Consider the following 23,066-nt stretch of genomic DNA (forward strand, 5'->3'; position numbering starts at 1 on the left):
TATAGCCTGTAGGTACATGATCACATATGATTTCTCAGCTATGACAATGTCAGACATTCATTCACTGCAGCCTTAGGTACTTGGGTAGTGTCTTGCAGGGCTGCATCCTACTCTGTATGACGGAGTGCCCAGGAAAGTCATTTATAGTTAAGTACACTGGTAATGTTCTTATATGACGTACGACAGATTACGTGGAACACCACAGACTTGGATGGCAGATGTAGGCCACCCAAGTTAGCCTCCTCATCCACTGACTCACACCCAGAAAGGCCGTGCTGTGGGTGGAGAAGAAAATGCACCGTTCTTATCTGCTAGGGAAATGATTGTGCTACATACCTTGGAGCGAAGATAACCCAGCGCAGACCAGGACAATGACTAGTATGATAATGAAACTAGTGCCAGGATAAAAGAATAGAAACCATGTTATGAGATGCTGCATACACTTATCTATGATATTCTATTTTCTTATCTAAGTACCCAAAGGTGATCATGAAATTAAAACCTGCACCATAACAATGCATGTGTGCAAAGGGGGCAGAGTTAAGGTTAAGTGAGCAACCTTAACTTTGGCCTTCCCTACCATTTGCACCATTATCCTTGCAACGGTACTAGTCTTTTAATGCAGTTATGGATGGAATATGCACATGATTCTATATTAATAGACCATTGCATCTCATCCCATCACACAGCGCTATGCAAAGCCAGGGGGCAGCAGCTCCCACATTGATCAATGCCCCTCTGCCATTCTGGTCACTAAGAACCTCTGCCATGTGCTCTAGAAAACCAAGCAGACAATCCAGAAAGCCAAATATTGCCAAACAATCATGAATCTAGGAAAATAGGAGGACAGATCCTTTAGAACAACGCTGCTTGATCACACGGAGAGGTGCTCTAGAAAGACACACAGTCTTATAGACTCATAGATATCAAGGTCAGAAGGGACCATTATGATCATCTATTCTGACCTCCTGCACAATGCAGGCCACAGAATCTCACCCACCCACTCCTGCAATAAACCTCTCACGTATGTCTGAGCTATTGAAGTCCTCAAATCATGGTTTAAAGACTTCAAGGTGCAGAGAATCCTCCAGCAAGTGTTCCGTGCCCCATGCTACAGAGGAAGGTGAAAACCCTGCAGGGCCTCTTCCAATCTGCCCTGGAGGAAAATTCCTTCCCAACCCCAAATATTGCAGTGGGGGAGGTTTAGGTTGGATATTAGGAAAAACTTTTTCACTAGGAGGATGGTGAAACACTGGAATGCGTTACCTAGGGAGGTGGTGGAATCCCCTTCCTTAGAAGTTTTTAAGGTCAGGCTTGACAAAGCCCTGGCTGGGATGATTTAGTTGGGATTGGTCCTGCTCTGGGGGTTGGACTAGATGGCCTCCAGAGGTCCCTTCCAACTCTGTTATTCTATGATTCTATGGTGATCATCTGAACCCTGAGCATGTGGGCAAGATTCACCAGCCAGACACCCAGGAAAGAATTCTCTGTAGTAACTCAGATCCCACCCCATCTGACATCCCATCACAGGCCATTGGGCCTATTTACCATGAATAGTTAAAGATCAATTAATCAGTCTAGCCAGAGGCTCTCAAAAGACACCCTAGATGGAGAACAACGTTAGAGAAATACACTCGGACGATTAGTCGCTAGAGATGGGGCTGGATGGAGGTGGGGAGTGAGGATGTCCTTTCTATTTTCGTCCAGCACAATGCGAGATCAGGCTATCCTGTAGCATCCTCCGATATCCGTCTCTGACCTTTCTAGAGTGCCCATTGCCATGGTAAGGAGTTACGGCAGGAATACACTATCCCGGAAAGGCAGCGAGAGAGGAAGATGCGCTGAAGGCCTGAGGTGGGCCAGCCATAGCAGCTGAGAAGAGCCGAGCCCCGCAAGGGCTGCCGAGCGAGATCTCGGCACTGTGCAGGGGGAAGAGGGAAGGAAGGGGGGAGCTTATGGAATTGGGATCATTTCTAGGGCTAGGCAGGTTCGGCCGTGTGCGGCTCTTGTGGGTCAGTTTCTGCTCCGGGCTCCGATTAGCCTCTAGGCTGGAGATGGGAGTTTGGGGTAAGCAGCTCAAGGGAGCCCTTTGTCCTTAATCCTCCTTCGATCCCCCCCCTCAAGGGGTCAGGGGGCTGAGCCAAGCTCCTCTCATTAAGCTGATTTCACCTTGCTCATCCTGGCTGGGAAGGGGCCGCTCCACTTCGCAGCTCCCCACCACGTGCCGCGTCCCAGCTAGCGCTGAGCCCGATCTTCTCCCTGGGACGGGGCGGGGAAACAGGGGGCACCGGGCCAGCTCCAGGCCTCCCCTGTAACCCAGCCTCAAAGGAGGTCAGCTTTTGCCTGGCCTGGCCCGGCTGGGATCTCCAGGGGTGGGTGCGTGTGCTGCTCCCCAAGCGGAAAGGAGGGTGAAGCTCAGCTCACGCCATTTCCCAGGCTGTGCAGTGTAGCCTGCGATCTCCACTGTGGGTCAGGGCGGCCGGGGGAGCATTGCGTGAGGGGGACCGGGGTGAGGAAAGCAGCTGCCTCTGGGAGGGCTCGTCACACAAAGCCCCAGGCTCCGCATGGGCCCCCCTGGCCTCTCCTAGAGCCGTCTTCACCGGTCTCCGTGGGCTGGGACCTGGCTGCCTCAGCCCTTACTGCCCCCAATGACACGAGCACTGCGAGCGACCAGGGCAGAGCCCAGGGTCGATGTGGGGCTGGTGGGGGTGGAGGTTTCTAAGATGCCCAGAGATCTGAACAATCCTCCCAGGTAGCAAGGGTCTCTGGTAGCCCAAGGAGCTCAGGATCTCTCCACGTCCTGTTTGAAGTGTGCTCGGATGGCCCCGTCAGAAACAATGCGGGAGCGAGCGTGGTGGTGAAAGGTTGCGCCCCCTCGCACGGCCTGGAAAGAGCACGAGGCTCTAACACGGAGCCGTGTTTCTAGGGGACACCAGGTGGACAGCCAGGCCAGTCTGGTAGTTGCACTACCAGACTCTGACGTGGCCGAGCCACGCGCATGGCCCAGCCCTGCCCCAAACATGCCGTTTCGTTGCTCTCTGAGCCCCGCTTGTAATATGGGGCTATTAAGACTCCCTTCCTTGTACCCTTTGGCTGCTTGTGTGTAGAGGGGCAGGGGTCAGGAGTGAGTGTGTGCGCAGTGCTAAGCACAGCGGGGTCCTGGGCTCGGCTGGGTTCTGTAGGTGTGACTGGAATATAATAATATGGGCCTGTCGCGGATCCCACAGCTTTTAAACAGGCCCTTGGAAGAACCCTTCAGTGGGCCTGACCCCCAGCGGGGCCTACGCGTCCTTCGGGACAGGCCACGCGGCCTCCGAGACGCCCGCCCTCCTGTTTCACGCCGCGAGCTCTGCCCAGCTGAGACAGATGCCTGGTCTGAGACTTGTCCACTCTGCAGGGACCAGGGCACCGCAGCCAGCATGTGCAGGGGCGCCAGGCAGCTGTTCCCAAACTGAGCAGGGTTCATTAGTCGACTGGACGCGGCCTTGGGAAGTCTGTAGGTCAGCGCAGAGAGAGGAAGGAGAAGACAGTCCATGCTGGCCAAGCCCATGCGCCACCCGACCAAGCGGCCAGGGAATCCATTTCCAGCGCTCTCTCCCTGGCCCGTGTCTCTGTCTGCCAGCCCCAGGTGAGAGCTCCCGAGTCTCCCCAAAGGTTAGGTCTGATCCAATTCCCAGCCGCGTCACCTCCTGGTCCATCGTCCTGCTCCTTCAGACCCAGGCTGAGCTCACACCTTCCGCCTGCTGGAATTTCCCAGCCTTGGGGTTCCTAGTGTCTTTCCAGACTCTCCCTTGATCAAGGTCAGTCTCGGCCAGCCCATTCATCCCACCCAGACAGTCACATGACACCCCCCCTCACATCTCCCGCTCGGCCCCCAAAGCAGCGTTTGAGCCCTTTCCCCGCCCTGGGAAGTGGGGAGCGATCGCTGAGCAAGTAAGTCGGTGCCACCATGGGTCTCCTTCACTGACATATGGCAGGAAATTCCCACTTTGCCACCGGAACACATGCGGACCTGCTGCGGCAGCACCCAGCAAAGTGGTGTCTTTGCACCCGCAAGATCTGGGGGGAGGATTTGTCCCTGATAGCCTCTGGCTGGCTGGACCCAACAATTCACTGGCCTCTGGGGGTTTTCTCATAACCCTGCTTCAGGAGAAGGGAAAATTCTCTGGCAAACCCTCCCCACGCTAAAATGCAAAACAGGGCTCGTCCGGGATTTGAACCCGGGACCTCTCGCACCCTAAGCGAGAATCATACCCCTAGACCAACGAGCCACCCTCTAGCAGTTTTTCCAGCTGTTGCTCAAGATGCCACCTCAGCAAAGCAGCAGCCTGGCGATCAGGTTACACTGACTGGGGCTGGCTGCTGCCTCACCCCGCCTTCCTGGGGAGTCTGCAGAGCAGAAGGGAATGGCCGCTGTGGCTGCAGCCCTGACAAACAAGCCTTGAGCCTCACGGCACCCGCTGAGCAAGGATTCTCTACAGCTGGCCATGGAGGCTTCTCACACCCAGCATCCTGCTTCTCACGTCCCTTCCTACTGAGCCTCGGGCACTTGCCTGCCCCCCGCCAGCCTGCACAGCGAAGGATGGTGTATCCCCCCCGTGGGGTGACATGCACACGCCACGCTGTCCCGGGCCTGCAGCAGACCTCTGCGGAGCTCGAAAGCTCGCCTCGCTCACCAAAGGAAGTTGGTCCCATAAAAGTCATCAGCTCCCCCGCCTTGTCTCTCTAACATCCCGGGACCGACACGGCTACAACAACGCTGCGTATGCTCGTTGACCGAGTTCGGATTCTCTCTCTGATCTGTGCAACAAAAGCGTGATGAATGATTGAAACAAACTTACTAAGATAATGTAAATATTCAACTGTACCGATGCAATGTACAGTCCCGCTCTGGCCCATTCACCTGGTGGTTGCATGTAGATGTTGAAAAGGGCCGGAGAGAGAGAACTGACCCTGGTGGAGCCCCACAAGCGAGGGGTCTAGGGGGGAGGGGCAGTTTCCCATCACTGCTCCTTTGGGGTGTCCCTTCCAGGAAGAGCTCAAACCGTTTCAGCACCTTCCCCTCGACCCTGCCACCTCTCGGGCGAGCCAGCAGAAGCTCCTGGCCCACGGTGTGGAACGCTGCAGAGAGGCCCAGGGGGCTGAGACCGGATGGCTGAGGGGGCTGAGACCGGATGGCTGCCCCTCTCCCCACTGACAGGAGGAGCTCAGCCATCAGGGCAATGAAACCAGTTCCATGTCTGGGCCTGAAGCCAGGTGGTGCTGGGTCCCGTCTGCTGGCTGCAGTTAGAGGAGCCTGGAGCTGGCCTTTGGCTGGCTTCTCTCTGAGCTTGCCCAGGAACGGGAGGTCTGACGCCGGGCGAGAGCTGGCCACCTTCTGTCGGAGACCAGCATTTCACACAAGTTAACACCTCTCTCCCGTCTGGTGAGATACACTGTCACAGAGCAAAACTCTCGAACATTACCTTACAATACAGGCGTGAAGAGTCCCCCGCTCCCCCCCGGATCCACCTGGAACTGGGGTACCACTGAGCCGCCCAACCCACCAGCCTGGGCTCCCTCTCACACTGTACTGCTGTGAAAAGCTGCAAAGCCCTCTCCAGCCTGCACTTTCACCAGCATTCACCCAGCTGCAGTTACATGCAGGCTCGTTGACCAGCCCCTGCATGGGAAGGCTATAGTTAAGGCAACTTCCAGATCCCTAGGCACACACCCCTCTAGAGTATAAACCCAGAATTAAACCATCTTGAGCTGCACATGGAACTGTACAGCGTAAGCTCATAAAATTCACCCTCTCCCTCAATGTGGAGAGGACTATGCAACAGCCTTCTGTCCCTGGGTTATGATTCCCACACACTGGTTTAGACAAATGTAAGCAGGGGAATAGTCCCGCTATTGTGGGGAACTTTCCTGGCTTCTGCACTACTCCAGTGAAGTGGGCTAGCGAAAGGATCTGAGTCCTCGCTCCCACTTCCTTTACCCAGTGGCCTCCCTGCCCTTGAGGACTCCCCTTCCACTCTCCTGTCTGGCAGAGTCCTCGTAACCCCAACAAGGCTGGGCCCAGGATTCCTGGGGGGCTTGACCCCCAACCCTGCTGTGGTCACCTAGGATAGGGGCTAGGGTGTCCCCACTCCAGGGTACTTTCTCTGCACTGGGCACTTCTCTGACCCACTGACCATTACATACAAGTTAAAGCAAATGCAAGTTAATTAATCAACAATTAATTTTAAAAAGAATAAGGAAAAATGGGAAAGAGTTAAAGGAAACACATCACCCCGCTCTGTGGCAAGGAACATCACAAACAGTGTCTCTGGAACGTCAGGGCAGTTCACAGTCTGCTCCTTGTAAGTCCCAGGCCTTCTTCTCCGGCCCTGGCTGTGCTGCAGGGATGCTGTGGGTTGGACACTTGCTCTGGTGGTGGCCACACGCTCTCAGGCTCTAAGTGGCAGGACCCTTCTTCCCAGTGTTGCCCCCGCCCTGTCGGGGTTACAGTCCAAGCCTGGCCTGCAGAGCCTCTTGGCTGAGGTGTCTCCCTATGCTGGGCCTGCTGCCCAGGGTCCCCCTCGGTCTGCCCAGCTGCTCACTGCACCCAGCTCCAGACAGCTCCAGCCCCAGCTGCACCACTCGGTCTCTGCCGGGCTGCTGCTCTGCCTCCAGCTCCTTGGGCTGCTTCTTTGGCCCCCTGGCTCTGGTTGCTGCAGCTCTGCTCCCAGGACAGGTCTGCTCTGCAGGCTGCTTCTGTGACTCTGCTTCCTGGGCTGCTTTCTGGCCCCTCTGGCTCTGGTTGCTGCAGCTCTGCTCCCAGGGCAAGTCTGCTCTCTCTGGGCTGTGCCTCTGGCTTTGGGACTGCAGCTCTGCTCCCAGGACAGGGTCTGCTCTCTCTGGGCTGCTTTTCTGGTCCCTCTGGATCTGGCATAGCTCTGCTCCCCAGCTCAGCTTGGACCCCTGCTTCTCCTTAGCTCGGCCCCACTCTGTCTGACCCAGGCAAATCCAACTCACACGGAGGACGGGACCTCCCTGGCCTCCTGACTCCCTGATTAGCCTGCCCACCCTGTCATTCAGGCTGACCTGGAGCACTGGCCTCTCCCCATTGTTCCTGGGGGCTGTCAGTCTCAGGGTCCTGATTCCCCATCGACCCTTCCCCCTTTTTAGTGCTGGGAGCTAGCAACTAAAACACCCCCACTGAATGTTAGTAAGGGGGCAACAGTCCCCTTACACAAAGCAAAACCAAGTTTATTAACTACAAAAGATAGATTTTAAGTGATTATAAGGGATAGCAAACAGATCCAAGCAGATTACCTAGCAAATAAACAAAAAACTCAAACTAAACTTAATATACTAGTACAGTGGATATGAATTAGCAGATTCTCACCCTAAGAGATGATACAAGCAGGCTGCAGATACTTAAGGGGCAAGCTGCACTTGCTTACAGCTTGGAATCCCAGGTCTTTCATTCACAGGCTAGAAATCCCTTTAGCCTAGGTCCAGCACTTCCCCCAGTTCAGTCTTTGTTCCTCAAGTGTTTCCAGGAGTCTTCTTGCGTGGGGAGGGAAGAACCCCAGATGATGTCACTCCTGCCTTATATAGCTTTGTCATATGGTGGGAACCCTTTGTTCCAAAGCTTGGTTCCCAGATCAGTCTGTAGAAAAACACTGACATCCCAAGATGGAGTCCAACATCATGTGGCCTGGTCACATGTTCCTGTAGAGTCCTAGCTGCCATAACTCACAGGAGTCCGTGGCCTTCTCAGGAAGGCTCCCCAGATGGGAGATAAGCTGCTCCTAAGGCCTACTGTTTTTTCCTAATGGCCCATTGCCCTGAATAGGCTGTTCCCCACCCACTATCTAGACTGAAAGCATCTTGTCTAGTGGGCGTTCCCCAGGTGTAACTATATTGGAAATGCAGAGACAGAGTCAATATTCATAACTTCAGAGACCAAAATGATACAGGCAGACAAACAGAGAATCGTATTCAGCAAATCACCTTTCCAATGACACCTCACATGACTTATTTTGCATGAAATACATCATAACTATGTCATAATCATATCCTAATAATATCACTGTGAAGAATACGGGGTGCGGTGTCACAATGGGCTACAGCTGTTGCAGGTGAGATGAATGCCGGCAGCACCTCACAAGCTTTCAATAAAGTCTGAACACTCCCCACCCCCTGATAATGCTAATACCTGTCTGAACAATACCACATCCAGGGGAGCCAGCCTGGGCCCAACCATAGAGCCGTCAGCGTTCCGCTGAGGGATGGGGACCTTGGCATGAGCTGGCACCTGGCCAGCCAGCGTCAGGCCCCGCGGAGCGGCTGAGAAGTGCGGTGTTGGTGGAGGCTGGAGGAACAGGGCTGGGATTCAGGGTGCCTTCCCCAGAAAAGGACAGAGCCCTTAGGCAGTCTGTCCCCTTGGGCGGGGGAGGGGCGGGAAACCAGCTGGGGGAGCAGGACCTGGCCCCTTTAAGGGCTCTCTGGATCCCCTGCTCTGGCCCTGCTGGCACTGGCCCTGTGCAGGGCCCCCTGGAGCCGCCCCCCACTGGAGCAGCAGGTTTGGGGGTTGAGCCCCCCAGGAATCCTGGGCCCAGCCTTGTCGGGGTTACGAGGACTTTGCCAGATAGGAGAGTGGAAGGGGAGTCCTCAAGGGCAGGGAGGCCACTGGGTAAAGGAAGTGGGAGCGAGGAATCAGATCCTTTCGCTAGCCCACTTGCCCGGGGTAGTGCAGAAGACAGGAAAGTTCCCCACAATAACGGGACTATTCCCCCACTTACATAAGGTGCAACTGACCTGGGGCAAGTGACTGGGAGTAATCCGAATATTGCTGTGCTCTTTGGTGTAAGGGACCATCTATCACAAAGAGAAGCTCACTTGGGTGGCCAGACAGATCGGCGTACCTCCCGGGGACTGTCTGTGACCCCACGTGAGGGAGTTTACACTTGATAATTGGTGAAATCGAAGTATAGAACTCACAACCAAATTGGGGTTTGTGGGCTGGTTCTTAACAGTCTGTGGTGAGGTTGGGACTCGCGCCCGTGAGCCATTATGGGACAGTTTGACAGCCTTAATTATAGGCTCCACATACATGGAGAATAACTTGTGCTTTTGGTTTCCAGCACTGACAGTGCCCCCTTTCACAGCTCGTTGGTCTAGGGATGTGATTCTTGCTTATGGTGCAAGCAGGCTGCATTTGTCTCCCTCCTGACCGGGGTTTTTTCGGGCTGCACAGTTCCATGCCTATATTGTAATATCCCCAGCAAGCCAGACTGCCTGAAAGGCCGGCGTCTGCACTTTGCTCTCTCCCCAAAGGCGATGCCCAGTGTATCGCCTGCAGTTATGTTACCATCCAGCTCCTTCGAAGCAGCCCCATTTATTCATAGGGTGAAAGCATTACAGAGACGTCCTGCGGAGACAGACCCTGGAGAGACCTGGCCACTCCGCCGGGACTGATGCACCTCCCCGAGCATTCACAACGACTCACACGCCGTTGTCACACCAGTCGGGGGTGTTAGGCCGCTGGTGCAGGGCACAGGGACCTTCAGGTGGCATGGTTAGAGCATGGCCCAAGTCCATCTGGCCAGCCCAGAGCCCAGCCAAGCTGCGGTGAACGCCGTGGTCTGGCTCTGTCTCAGTCTGAGCTCCTTGGGCAGGTCCCAGGTGAGAGCCCTGTCTCCCTACAGCAGCTGGCTGTACCCTGCACCTCACCCCTTCCCAGTCCTTTGTGCTTCAGCTGGGGTCTTTGCTCAGCTCCCTGCTGAGGGGCTGGGAAATCCATCTCCCACTGGGGCACTGGCTGCCAGGGGCCACTGTCCTGGTGACTGGATTTGCCATTGACTTCTCGGGTCCTCCACTGATATAAGGTCGGCCTCGGCCAGTCTTTTTTAATGAACCATCCCAGCTCAGACAGCTGGGTGACATGCATATCTATGCCTCTTAGCCTGCCCTGTGGGAAAACAGTCCTTCTCCCCCTCCCCCCGACACACACTGGGTAGTCAAGCACAATATAGGGGAAACTGAGGCACATATCAGCTTAATAAAAATATTACAGTAAATTCCCACTTTGTCTCAGGGGCTCACTCCAGACACCTGACCCACTGCCCGAAAACCTCCCATAGCCCCCAGCTGGGACCTGGTTAGTTGTCTAGGGGTCAGCACTGCTGCTGCCCCAGTGATCTTGCCCTGCCCGTGCAGTGAGCACATGGAGACAGACGAGGGAAGGTCACACCTCTTCGCACCCAACGCCACTCCCTTACCAGCTACTGCAAACCAAGGGGAACGTCACAGCCGGGCACAAGCGCCAATATCCCTGAGATCTGGGAATGTTCTGCTCTCGGGACAGGCTGACCATGAATGGGGCTGCAATCCACTCCTGAGGCACCTGGCTTTCCCTCCCCCAGCTTCAGAATGGGCTCCTGTGCCATACCCAGGGCAGAATCCAGACAACGAGTAGCTGTGTCACCCCTGCCCTCTAAGCTGGGGTGCTCTTTACACTGCTTTGCTGCTGTGGCCTCCAGTCCTGCACTGCTCACGAACAGCCTCCCGCATGCAAGTCACTCCCAGTGATGTCTGTGCGTGATCAACAGCCAGCCACAGCCCGGCTCTTACCAGCCTGGGTTCTCCTGCAGGGTGACCCAACACACCCCCAGTCCTCAGATTTCCCCCAGAAACTGATGTCCTGCATGGCCCAGCCCTCTCCTGGACAGCACAAATATATTGTGCCTATTATTACTCTAAGGAAACAATATCCCAGCTTATTATTTTAAGTAGTTATCCAGACAGTTCAACTTAACACACTGGATTAGCTAAAACAACAAATCAAGTGTATTAGCTACAAAGAGAGCGATTTTCAGTGAGGCCCAGCAAGGAGGCGTAAGAGTCAGACACAAGAAAAATAAAGATAAGACACTTACGGGTGCCCAACTTCACAAACTCTATTAGAGTCAAAGCAAAGTTGTCTGGCCAGGTGCCTCCAGCAATCTCCCTGAGCAGCCCCTTGAGGTCAGGACGCCTCCTCCAGAGTCCAACAGCTGCTTCCTTTGTCTTTTCCGGGTGCAGAGAATGCGATGGGCAGGGGGACAGAGAGGGGTGTCTGCCCCTCCTTTGTATAGTCCTGTCCCCCCATCTCCAGCTGGGAGCCTGACGACAGGCCGTCTGTGAGGACAGGAACCCTATGCTGTTCTTTGCTAAGATGTAGCTTTTTGCCCCACCCAAGAACGGGCACTGAGCAGGTAATGGCCCACGGGCCTTGTTTACACCTGGCCGAGGCGTCGGCTTGCCATGAGGAACTGGTTTGACCACTCCCCAGACGTCTCTGGAAAACCTGCTTTTAGTCCTGATTTCTGCTCGTGTTTACAACGTCACACGTCAGGCTGTGCAGTGCACGGCGCCCGGCTGCTACTGATCAGCAAATGCTGAGTTTTTAAGCAGCTCACGAGGCATCCCTCGTGCAAACCAGTGTGCAGGCTGTGAAAACGGGGTGTGTTCTGTCACAGCTCCCCCCTCTCAGCATGGCTTATCGCCAACGCAGCAACGTTCCTAGAGGGAGACGCAAGCAACGAGCCCCTTAAGCAGCCAGGGATTGGTTTTGTGGGGGCTCTGGTTTGCTGGAAGTGGCTTGACTCAGGGTCTAGTGGCTATTGTGTCTGAGCCACCCACGGTGTAAACTGTAAGTGCTGTAAAGTGTGCCGAGGAGCCGGGGGAGATTGCTCTTCAGCTGCTTGAACCTCAGAGGCCACATGCTCTTGTGGTTGCCAGCCCTGCCAAGGTCTCCTCTAAGATAACATCTGGCAAACAGTTTTACCAGCTGGCTTGTTGGTCTAGGGGTATGATTCTCGCTTTGGGTGCGAGAGGTCCCGGGTTCAAATCCCGGACAAGCCCATTTTTAATGGTTGGGGGATCTGCCAGAATGAAGCGATTTCCCCCCAAGAAGAGAAGCTCAGTGAAGAGGCAGAGGAATTTTATTGCCTAAAATCCATGGCAGTGTCCAGCCTGGCTGCCAAGGCCACGTCACAGCTGGATGGGAACGATTAAGGTTCCCCCACCGCAAACTTTTCTGATGCTCAATAGAGCCAGATGTTTTGGGGTCTCCTCCTGCCTGGCCGATCTTAGAGCAAAAGCCAGGGGTGGCCCTTGGAGTCCCTAAGTGCCTCCCCGAAGCACCCCACCCATGTTGCTCTGACACCCGACATTGCGGGCGACTGGTTTCCATGGCCGGCTCCGCTACAGTTTTTATTCGGCTGCCAAAGCCAAGCCAATCTCAGGGGTGGGAATGTTTCAGCTGGTGCCAGTTAATACGCAAAGGAGAGGCGACCCCGGGGAAGCTGAGATGTGGCCTTGGAAGCCAGGTTTAGGCACTGCTGTGCTATACCAGGGTATCGTAAGGGCCCCGCTGCGCCAGGCAGCCCCGGGCTCTGGTCACGTCCCCACTGCGCCGGGCAGCCCCGGGCCCCGGTCACGTCCCCACTGAGCTGGGCAGCCCCGGGCCCTGGTCACTTCACCGCCACACTGTCCTCCCCCCACGCTCCATTTTGGTGCCATGCTGTGATGTTATTGACATAATCTGTAACTGTATAGATCCCTGTTGCAACCACTGTTATATATTTGCAGCAAATATGGTACAGAGGTTGTCGTGTGAGGTGTCTATGGAAAGGTTCGGACTGGCTGGGTAGGATTATGCTGTCTGTCTGGGTGTATCGTTGTTGTGGTTGAAGTGATGAATATTGGCTATGTACTTGTATCTCAGTGTGTTTTGATTCTAAGTAGCCTTACATTATGCAAGGCACTGAATTTAGCCATGAGTAGCCTTAGTAAAGCATTTGGTCAGTTTCTTGAGAAAGAAATTTGCAAATTGAGTGCCCAATCAAGAAACACTTCACTGACAATGGATTCTGGGAGACACCAATCCACATCTGAGCTCTCCTGAAAACGTTCAAACTAACATGTAAGCAGTGGTGTCCGCTGGCAAACTGAGTCGTGCAGGGACATGTGACTTGCCCATGTGACTCCAAACTCCATTTTGCTGTAATTTTCCACAGTACGAACAAAGAGGGGATCTCACACCTGGAGAAGACTATAAAAGGCTGATGCCTCATCTCCATCTTGTCTTCAATCCTGCTTCCTGCCTCTGGAGGGACTTTGCTACAAACTGAAGTTTTGAACCAAGGACTGAACGACCCCTCCCAGCTGGGGATGTTCTCCAGAGACTGGATTTGAACCTGCCGTTTATTCCATCACTGCCACAAGCCTGAACCAAGAACTTTGCCATCACTGTATGTCATTGATTCCATTTCACCAATTCTAGCTCTCCTCTGTATCTCTTCCTTTTATGAATAAACCTTTAGATTTTAGATTCTAAAGGATTGGCAACAGCGGGATTTGTGGGTAAGATCTGATTTGTATATTGACCTGGGTCTGGGGCTTGGTCCTTTGGGATGGAGAGAACCGTTTTCCTTTCACTGGGGTATTGGTTTTCATAACCATTCGTCCCCATAATGGGTGGCCCTGGTGGTGATCCTGGGAAACTGGAGTGTCTGAGGGAATTGCTTGTGTGATTTGTGGTTAGCCAGTGGGGTAAAACCGAAGTCCTCTCTGTCTGGCTGGTTTGGTTTGCCTTAGAGGTGGAAAAACCCCAGCCTGGGGCTGTAACTGCCCTGCTTGAAGCAATTTGTCCTGAATTGTCACTCTCAGAAGTGTCCCACCAGAACCAGCATCGTTACACGTGCACAGTGTGGCCAACCCTCCCCCAGCTGTTTGGGCACATGCTGAGCCCGGCAGGATGGGAGAGGAGGGGAAAGACGGCAACAGGAAATGTAGGCTCCAAATCTCTCCTGCCGCGAGACCCCGGCGGAGCCACAGACCCCAAAGGGAAGGGCTGGGAGCCCCCTTTCAAATGGCCAGGGACAGGGTCCGAGGGGGAACGCGCTGGGGTGCACAGAGCAGGATGCACCTGCCGGGACTGCTCCGTCTCCTGGCGGAAAAGAGGGAGGCAGGTGACAGCCGCCCACTGGGGTGCCTCTGGATTCACGGCCCCCACGACCCACCTCCCTGAGGTCCGTCCACCCAGCCCCACTGAACAGAAGCAGGCTGCCAGCCACCCCCTGCCCTTTCTCCCCCTGGAATCCCCTAGAGTCCACACAATCGGCTCCCAGCTGCGCAGCCAACAAGATTACCCTCTCAGGGGGCTTAGGGGACAGGAGGTAAGGGGCTTAGCGCCCCTAATCCCAAACTTTGTCCATAGGAAGCTCAGGCTTAATGCCTGATCCCCCCATGAGCCCTTAAGTGGCTTGTCCCCTCGGGAATTGTATATTAGAAGGGGGAAGGGAGCCGGGGCAGGCTCCGTGCAGCGCTCCCGGCTGGCAGGATGTCGGGGGAAGAAGACTTTTACCTCTTTGAGAACATCTCCTCGGTGGGGCCCTGGGACGGGCCCCAGTACCACATCGCCCCGCTCTGGGCCTTCTACTTCCAGACGGCCTTCATGGGCTTCGTGTTCTTCGCCGGCGTGCCCCTCAACGCCATCGTCCTCGTGGTCACCATCAAGTACAAGAAGCTGCGCCAGCCGCTCAACTACATCCTGGTCAACATCTGCCTGGGCGGTTTCATCTTCTGCGCCTTCTCCGTCTTCACGGTCTTCATCGCCAGCTCCCAAGGCTACTTCATCTTCGGGCGGCAAGTCTGCGCCCTGGAGGCCTTCCTCGGCTCGGTCGCAGGTAACTCAGGGAGAGGGGCTGCGGGCAGGCCCCAGGGGGGTCCTAGCAGCCGTGGGCTGCAGTGTGGGCTCGGGGGGGGGCACTGGGGGGGCACTAGTGAAGCCAGTGCACCTCCAGCCGTTTGCACCAGCCTTTACTTTCTAATTGCTTCCCTCCCCCGGCCGCCGGGGCCTCAAGGGGAGGCTGCTCCGCAACGGGGGCTGCTCCGGGGACGAGGCAGATGCGAGTGGAGGCAGGAAGCGCTGGGCAGCCCCGGGGCGCAGATCCAAGGTGCCGGGGTTTTAAAAGCCTGAGGCGCCCCTTTGCAGGCGCAAAACTTGCGCGGAAAGGCCGGTCGCCCTGACGGCTCGTGCAAATTGGGGGACTGCACACGCACACAGCTGCTCTGGGCTATCGGGCCCCGTGATCACAAGCCTCTGACTGCCAGGAGCTGGGAATGGGTGACAGGGGCTGGATCACTCGAGATTGCCCTGTTCTGTTCGTTCCCTCTGGGGAACCCGGCATTGGCCACTGTCGGCAGAGAGGATGCTGGGCTGGATGGCCCAGTCTGGCCGTGTTTATGGTCCTGTGAGCACAGTTAGGCAGCTGGTTTCTTTTAACCATCAGGCCCAAGTAGAACTGAATGGGGGTGGGATGTCCCTGGGGGAAATCAAGAGCAACAGGGGGGGACGCCGGAGGGCAGTCAGCGGGGATGGGGCCCCCAGGCTTAGGGTGTTGGGCCAACCTTCTGTGGTTCCTCTGGGATGCCCACATGACCTACCGCTCCGGGTGGAGATGGGAACTGGGACGGGGTGGGAGAAGAGCTGAGGAATCCATCTGGAGAGGAGAGCAGGCACCTCCATATTCCCAGGGAAGCCCCATGGCAGGCAGGGTCGGGATGGGGACCCTCTTCAGCCATCCTGTTGCTGTCCTTTACTGCATCTTCTCCGGTCCCCGCAGTGCCAGGCATCAGAGCGGGCACAAGCTCTGAATGCATGGCAGTGTCATAGCTCCCGAAGGGCCCAACACCCACGAGGGGCGATTTCCCGCTGCCTTCACCGGAGGCTGGATGGAGCCAGTCCAGGGGAGCCCTGTGCAGACAGGCTGAAGCGCTGGGAGAGGTGCTGTGCTAGGCTGCAGAAGGGCAGGTGACCGTGGCAGCCTGGCAGATCCAGTTGCAGGATCGGGGCCAGAGATTTTCACCTTCATTCACAAACTGGCCCTTGGGGTGACCAGGCTGCTGTCACCGCTGGCTTCGCTCCGAAGCCAAACCCGAGTCCGGTGGATGTTCCACAATCCAGGGGGACGAGGCGAAGGGGGACGAAATGACTTTCCAGGCAGCCTCTGCTGCGACCCGACCCTTCCCATCCCCAGATAAACTCACCCGGCTCCCCAGCCCCGCTGAGATGCGAGGGGAGTTTCCACCAGCTGTTTCCCCGGGTCACTCTGCGTGCAACAAATGCATGCAGAGAACTGGCCGTCCCCTGGCCCCGCACCTGTGTCCAGAAGTGTCTGTGATGGGGAAGCAGGGGTCTGGCTAGTGGGGAAACGGGGGAAACATGGGGCAGAGGTTCAACAGGCCAGCTCCATGTCGGCTGAGCTCCTCTCAGTATCCTGTCCCTGCACCCCAGGACGCCAGAGAGGTGGATTCGGGGGTCCCTGGGGGTGTCATCTGGGCACAGGGAGAGGCTGGAGGCTGCAGGGGGATGCTGGGCTCTGGGGATGTATGGGTTAATCTCCCTGTGCCTTCCCCAGGCCTGGTCACCGGGTGGTCCCTGGCCTTCCTGGCCTTTGAGCGCTACATCGTCATCTGCAAGCCCTTCGGGAACTTCCGTTTCAGCTCCAAGCACGCCCTGATGGTGGTGGCGGCCACCTGGGTCATCGGCATCGGTGTCTCCATCCCGCCCTTCTTCGGGTGGAGCCGGTAGGAGCCGGGCAGGGAGCTGGGGGCAGGGGCGTTCGAGAGGGGGGAGGAAGCTCCCCCGACCAGCCGCCCCAGTGTGCCCTGGGCCTGCCTCTTTGCAATCGCCTTGCCCAGCCTCGTGGCATCGCCTGGCAAATGCCCCTGCCAAGAGGGAGCAGATGTGGGGGCCTCCCCAGCCCCCTGGCAGAGTGCCTGGCAGGCTGAGCCATGAGCCAGCTCTGCAGGGAGCTGGTGGTGTGCAAAGCCTCTCGCGCTGAACTGGTTCAGAGGCAGCTTTGCCAAGTGCCGGCTTCGCACCTGGGCTGCCGCCCCGACGGCAGCGCAGGGGGCTGGGCTATTTGGTCTGATCTCTGGGCTCGAGCTCTGGCTGGGCAGGGCACGCGCCGGCCCTGGGACGTGTTCCCGGCCTGAGAGGTCAGGAGCCGTCAGGCCTCAGAATCTCGTCATTCTGATTCCTCTCTTGCTCGCACATGGCTGTAGTAGCCAGGCTCACGATTGGCCTGGGAGCAAGGAACCTTCTCCCCCCTGCCTGTGCAATCGCTGTGCTCCCGGGAGCAGAGGGACTGCTTTCTGCTGGGGAACAAGCCACGCCAAACGGGGCGGGGGGCGGCTGGCCCTGCCCATCCCGCCGGCCCTGGCCAGCGGAGGTGATGGGCTGTGCCGGCTGCAGAAGGCCGAGCAAGCTCTGGGGAAGTGCTGTGCCCTCTGTCTTGCAGGTTCATACCCGAAGGCCTGCAGTGCTCGTGCGGCCCAGACTGGTACACGGTGGGGACCAAGTACAGGAGCGAATACTACACCTGGTTCCTCTTCATCTTCTGCTTCGTCGTGCCCTTCTCGCTCATCTGCTTCTCCTACTCCCAGCTGCTGGGCGCCCTGCGAGCCGTAAGTACCCCCTGCAGAGAGACAGAACGGTGAGAGCCAGGTCATGCTGCCGGTTCCCAGGGCACCTGTCGGCTAGCAAGTGTGCGGAGTGCGTGCGAGACGGGAGGGCTGCACGCTGGCGAGTGGGCGGCGTGCGTGTGAGACGGGAGGGTTGCACGCTGGCGGGTGGGCGGTGTGCGTGCGAGACGTGAGGGCTGCACGCTGGCGGGTGGGCGGTGTGTGTGTGAGACGGGAAGGTTGCACGCTGGCGAGTGGGCGGCGTGCGTGTGAGACGGGAGGGCTGCACGCTGGCGAGTGGGCGGTGTGCGTGTGAGACGGGAGGGTTGCACGCTGGCGGGTGGGCGGCGTGCGTGTGAGACGGGAGGGTTGCACGCTGGCGAGTGGGCGGTGTGTGTGTGAGACGGGAGGGTTGCACGCTGGCGGGTGGGCGGTGTGCGTGCGAGACGTGAGGGCTGCACGCTGGCGGGTGGGCGGTGTGTGTGTGAGACGGGAGGGTTGCACGCTGGCGAGTGGGCGGCGTGCGTGTGAGACGGGAGGGTTGCACGCTGGCGGGTGTGCGGAGTGTGTGTGAGATGGGAGGGCTGCACGCTGGCGAGTGGGCGGTGTGTGTGCGAGACGGGAGGGCTGCACGCTGGCGGGTGGGCGGTGTGCGTGCGAGACGGGAGTCTTGCACGCTGGCGGATGGGCGGTGTGCGTGTGAGACGGGAGGGCTGCACGCTGGCGGGTGGGCGGTGTGTGTGTGAGACGGGAAGGTTGCACGCTGGCGAGTGGGCGGCGTGCGTGTGAGACGGGAGGGCTGCACGCTGGCGAGTGGGCGGTGTGCGTGTGAGACGGGAGGGTTGCACGCTGGCGGGTGGGCGGCGTGCGTGTGAGACGGGAGGGTTGCACGCTGGCGAGTGGGCGGTGTGTGTGTGAGACGGGAGGGTTGCACGCTGGCGGGTGGGCGGTGTGCGTGCGAGACGTGAGGGCTGCACGCTGGCGGGTGGGCGGTGTGTGTGTGAGACGGGAGGGTTGCACGCTGGCGAGTGGGCGGCGTGCGTGTGAGACGGGAGGGTTGCACGCTGGCGGGTGTGCGGAGTGTGTGTGAGATGGGAGGGCTGCACGCTGGCGAGTGGGCAGTGTGTGTGCGAGACGGGAGGGCTGCACGCTGGCGGGTGGGCGGTGTGCGTGCGAGACGCGAGTCTTGCACGCTGGCGGGTGGGCGGTGTGCGTGCGAGACGGGAGGCTTGCACGCTGGCGGATGGGCGGTGTGCGTGCGAGACGGGAGGGCTGCACGCTGGCGGGTGGGCGGTGTGCGTGCGAGAAGGGAGGGCTGCACGCTGGCGGGTGGGCGGTGTGCGTGTGAGATGGGAGGCTTGCACGCTGGCGGGTGGGCGGTGTGCGTGCGAGACGTGAGGGCTGCACGCTGGCGGATGGGCGGTGTGCGTGCGAGAAGGGAGGGCTGCACGCTGGCGGGTGGGCGGTGTGCGTGCGAGATGGGAGGCTTGCACGCTGGCGGATGGGCGGTGTGCGTGCGAGAAGGGAGGGCTGCACGCTGGCGGGTGGGCGGCGTGCGTGTGAGACGGGAGGCTTGCACGCTGGCGGGTGGGCGGCGTGCGTGTGAGACGGGAGGGCTGCACGCCGGCGGATGGGCGGTGTGCGTGTGAGACGGGAGGGCTGCACGCTGGCGGGTGGGCGGTGTGCGTGTGAGACGGGAGGGCTGCACGCTGGCGGGTGGGCGGCGTGCGTGTGAGACGGGAGGGCTGCACGCCGGCGGATGGGCGGTGTGCGTGTGAGACGGGAGGGCTGCACGCTGGCGGGTGGGCGGCGTGCGTGTGAGACGGGAGGGCTGCACGCCGGCGGGTGGGCGGAGTGCGTGTGAGACGGGAGGGCTGCACGCTGGCGGGTGGGCGGTGTGCGTGTGAGACGGGAGGCTTGCACGCTGGCGGGTGGGCGGTGTGTGTGTGAGACGGGAGGCTTGCACGCTGGCGAGTGTGATTGCTTTGCAGCTCTGACAGTCTGAACGGGTGATATTTTGCCTGTAGCTGGTCTCCGATGTTAGAAAATGCCGGTCCGTCTAGTGAGGAGCGTGCCAAAGAGGCGCCCAGACAGACAGACGGACGGGTGTCCTCCACAGAGCCCCCACCACTGGGACAGTTCAGAGTTGCTTTTCTAATACCCATGGCTGCAGGGACCGGTCCGTGGGCTTGGTCTGTAACACACGGTCAGGGCCTGCTGCCCCCACAGGGAGAGCGGCTCATGCCAGTGGCTGCGAGCGGCCTGCTCTCGGACTGGGTCTCGAAGGAGCGTGTGTTTCTGGTAACGAAAGCCCGGGCGGACGGGGCATTGTGACTCCCGGAGGAAGCCCCCGGGGACGACCTTCTCCCCGTTGGAGTCGGAGCTGGGGCCAGGCGAGCGGCGGGGTGGGAAATCAGACCTGCCACGAGGAGACGGGGGACCGTCCGGCCGATCCAACCCTGGCTCAGCAGCCCGGCTCTCCGGAGCTACCCCGGTGGAGGAGGGGGCTAGGGAAGGGGTGCCTGGGAGCCTGCCGCTCATGCCCGGGGGCCCTGGTGGGTTGCCTGCAGGTAGCGGCCCAGCAGCAAGAATCAGCCACCACCCAGAAGGCGGAGAGGGAGGTGTCCCGCATGGTGGTGGTGATGGTGGGCTCCTTCTGTGTCTGTTACGTGCCCTACGCGGCCCTGGCCATGTATATGGTGAACAACCGCAACCACGGCCTCGACTTGCGCCTCGTCACCATCCCTGCCTTCTTCTCCAAGAGCTCCTGTGTCTATAACCCCATCATCTACTGCTTCATGAACAAACAGGTGAGCGTTTCCTTCCTTCCGTCCCTGGCGGACAGCGTGGCTCGGCGTGCGCCGCAGACCAGGCCTGCCCCGGCCCCCGTCCCAGGGGGTGCCTGAGAGCGGGATCTGGAGCAGCCCAAGTCCCTTCCCAGGTGCGGCCAGGATCGGATCTGGAGAAGTGGGGCGGTTGCCCGGAGGGGTGCATGGAGCCTGCCCTGGCGGTCACTCGGTCATGATATTAACCATGGGCCCGACATCAGGCCTGGCTGAGAGCACGGGCAGGGCAATGGGGCTGTGCTGACGCCAGGTTCTGCTCGGGTCCCTGCTCGGGGTTCCCAGGACATGGCCTGGGGGGCAGAGGGCATGGCCAGCACTGTCCGGGAGGAGAGCAGAGGGCAGGCAGAGAGTCTGGGCCTAGGAGTCATAGAGTTTAAGGCCAGAAGGGCCCGTTAGAATATCAAGTGTGACCGCCTGCCTCGCACAGGCCATGACCAGCCCCCAGACACCCTACGGGGAGCCCAACAACTTTGTTCCTTGGGGAGCCACAGGCAGAGAACAGGGGAGACCGAGGCCTGGTCTACACGAGAAAGTGAGGTCAGCTTAGCCAGCTTGCTCAGGGCTGTGAAAAATGCCTCGCCTCGTGGGAGGTAATTAAGCCGATGTCAGCCTTGGTGTAGACAGTACTAAGCCGCCGGTAGAAATTCCTCCATCAGCCTAGTTACCACCCGAGCTGATTAGGCGTGAGTTGCCCAGGCGAGGCCAGCCGGAGACCTCGCCCCATGCTGCTGAGGAAGGCGAAACCCCCTCGGTCCCTGCCAATCTGGGGGGAAATTCCTCCTCCACCCCAACTCGGGGGTCATCTGGAGGCTGAGGATTGGCCAGACCCGCCAGGCGGGCACTGAGAGAGAGGGCTCTCAACACCACCTCACAGCACGGGCCTATCCTGCCCGGTCTGCTGATGGCAATGCAGACTCCCCAGGCGTGTGGGCACTTCCTTGTGGCAGCCCGCGAGCCGAGGCCAGAGGGCTAGCAGCAGCCACCTGGCCCGGGTGGGGGGCAGCGCAGCAATGACCCCGGTCCCCCTTCGGGATGCTCCAACCCACAGCCAGAAGCATGTGCTCTGCCAAACGGCGTCCCGGTGCATGGGCAGGGGGCGTGCGAAGTCCTGCCGCGACCCTTTGTGGAGCCGGTTTGCTGAGAGGGGGGGCGGATGTGGTTACGGGGGGCTGGATGGAAGCATCCTGCTGGCAGTTGCCCCCCCCCCGGGGGTCGCCAGCTGGACCACCCCGGCCCATCTAACGGTGCAGGGGGGTGGCGCTCTCTCCCCGAACAGTTCCGCGCCTGCATCATGGAGACGGTGTGTGGGAAACCCATCACGGACGAGTCCGACGTGTCCAGCTCCGCCCAGAAAACCGAGGTCTCGTCCGTCTCCTCCAGCCAGGTCAGCCCCAGCTGAGGAGGCTGCGGCATCTCCCAGAGCCCTTCCTGGGACACCCACGCCCAGGGGGAGCAGGCACCGGGCTCCAGCGCGGGCTCTGAGCGGAAGCCCCGAGGCCCCACAGCCCGGCCCCACGGCTGCGCCTCCGACACACTGCACTGTAAATTTCAATTGGTGAGCTGGCCCGTGCTCACCGACCCCCGATGGGAGGACGGATCGAACCGGCTGGGGAGAGCAACCCCACGCTGCCCCTGGGGGCGCCCCCCGTTGACCCTCCCCAGCTGCTGTCCCCCAGGCTGAGCCTGCCCCTGGCACCGGCAGCGCGGGGCAGGCTGAGTGGTGAGAGGGGAGCAGGGCAGCTTTGCCTTCTCCCAGCGTCCCCCCCTGACCGGCCGTCATCGCTCCTTCGTCCAAGCATGGCCCCGCCGACCCAAAGGAGACCGCCCCAGCTGGGGAACAGCACACAGTGCTTGGGAGGGGGAGGCAGGCAGAGGAAGGGGTAGAGAGGCAGTGTGTGGTCAGTGGTTAGAGTGGGGGTGGGCTGTGCATCAGGACTCCTGGGTTCTATCCCCAGCTCTACAAGGTGAGTGGGGTACACAAGAGGAATCGGCGTCTAGTGGGTTAAAGCAGCGGGGAGCTGGGCATCACGCTGCCTGGGTTCTATCCCCGGCTCTGGGAGGGGACTGGGGTATAGTGGTTTATAGTGGGGTGCGGGATGGTTGGGTGTCAGATCTCCTGGGTTCTGTCCCTGGCAATGTCCCTGACTCACAGTGTGAAAGTCACTTGCGCTTTCGGTGGCTCAGCTGAGAAATGGCTGATGGCACCGACCCCCCTCACATTGGTGAGGTCGGCCCCCCTGGCTGTCAGGTACTTTGAAATCTCTTGCCAAGCGATGCACCATTGTTGCAGTGAGGGCAGCTAACGGCGCCTTGCAGTGGCAGTTTCCTGCTCCCCTGTGGGAGCCAAGCCCGGGATTCTGGGGACAGGCAGCATCCTCTGGCCAGCACTGTAGGGCCCATTCCTCCACTGCACCACCTTTACCCACTCTCCCCACGGAGATCAGAGCAATGCGGGGCTGGAAGGGACCTCGAGAGGTCACCTAGTCCAGCCCCCTGCACTGAGGCAGGACTAGGTCATCCTAGATCGTCCCTGACAGGTGTTTGTCCAACCAGTTCTTAAAAACCCCCAGTGATGGGGAATCCACAACCTCCCTTGGGAGCCTATTCCAGAGCTGAACCACTTAGAGAGGTGGTGGAATCTCCATCCTTAGAGGTGTTTAAGGCCCGGCTTGACAAAGCCCTGGCTGGGATGATTTAGCTGGGGTTGGTCCTGCTTTGAGCAGGGGGGTTGGA

At 58.9% G+C, this 23,066-nt stretch overlaps 1 protein-coding gene and 2 non-coding genes across 3 annotated transcripts; 2 read left to right on the forward strand and 1 right to left on the reverse strand.

Moving 5' to 3' along the window:
• Positions 1–4,199: 4,199 nt before the first annotated feature.
• Positions 4,200–4,271, reverse strand: TRNAP-AGG. The gene has a single exon. It is a non-coding gene; the product is annotated as a tRNA-Pro (tRNA).
• Positions 4,272–11,805: 7,534 nt separating this feature from the next.
• Positions 11,806–11,877, forward strand: TRNAP-UGG. The gene has a single exon. It is a non-coding gene; the product is annotated as a tRNA-Pro (tRNA).
• A 2,482-nt stretch (positions 11,878–14,359) lies between these two features.
• OPN1SW (opsin 1, short wave sensitive) lies at positions 14,360–21,732 on the forward strand. Its single transcript, XM_037889438.1, has 5 exons — positions 14,360–14,705; positions 16,440–16,608; positions 17,325–17,490; positions 20,058–20,297; positions 21,610–21,732. Exons 1-5 carry the CDS (start codon positions 14,360–14,362, stop codon positions 21,730–21,732), a joined length of 1,044 nt encoding a protein of 347 aa, XP_037745366.1.
• Positions 21,733–23,066: the final 1,334 nt, after the last annotated feature.

Source organism: Chelonia mydas, chromosome 1 (assembly GCF_015237465.2).
Source record: "Chelonia mydas isolate rCheMyd1 chromosome 1, rCheMyd1.pri.v2, whole genome shotgun sequence".
NCBI lineage: Eukaryota > Metazoa > Chordata > Testudines > Cheloniidae > Chelonia > Chelonia mydas.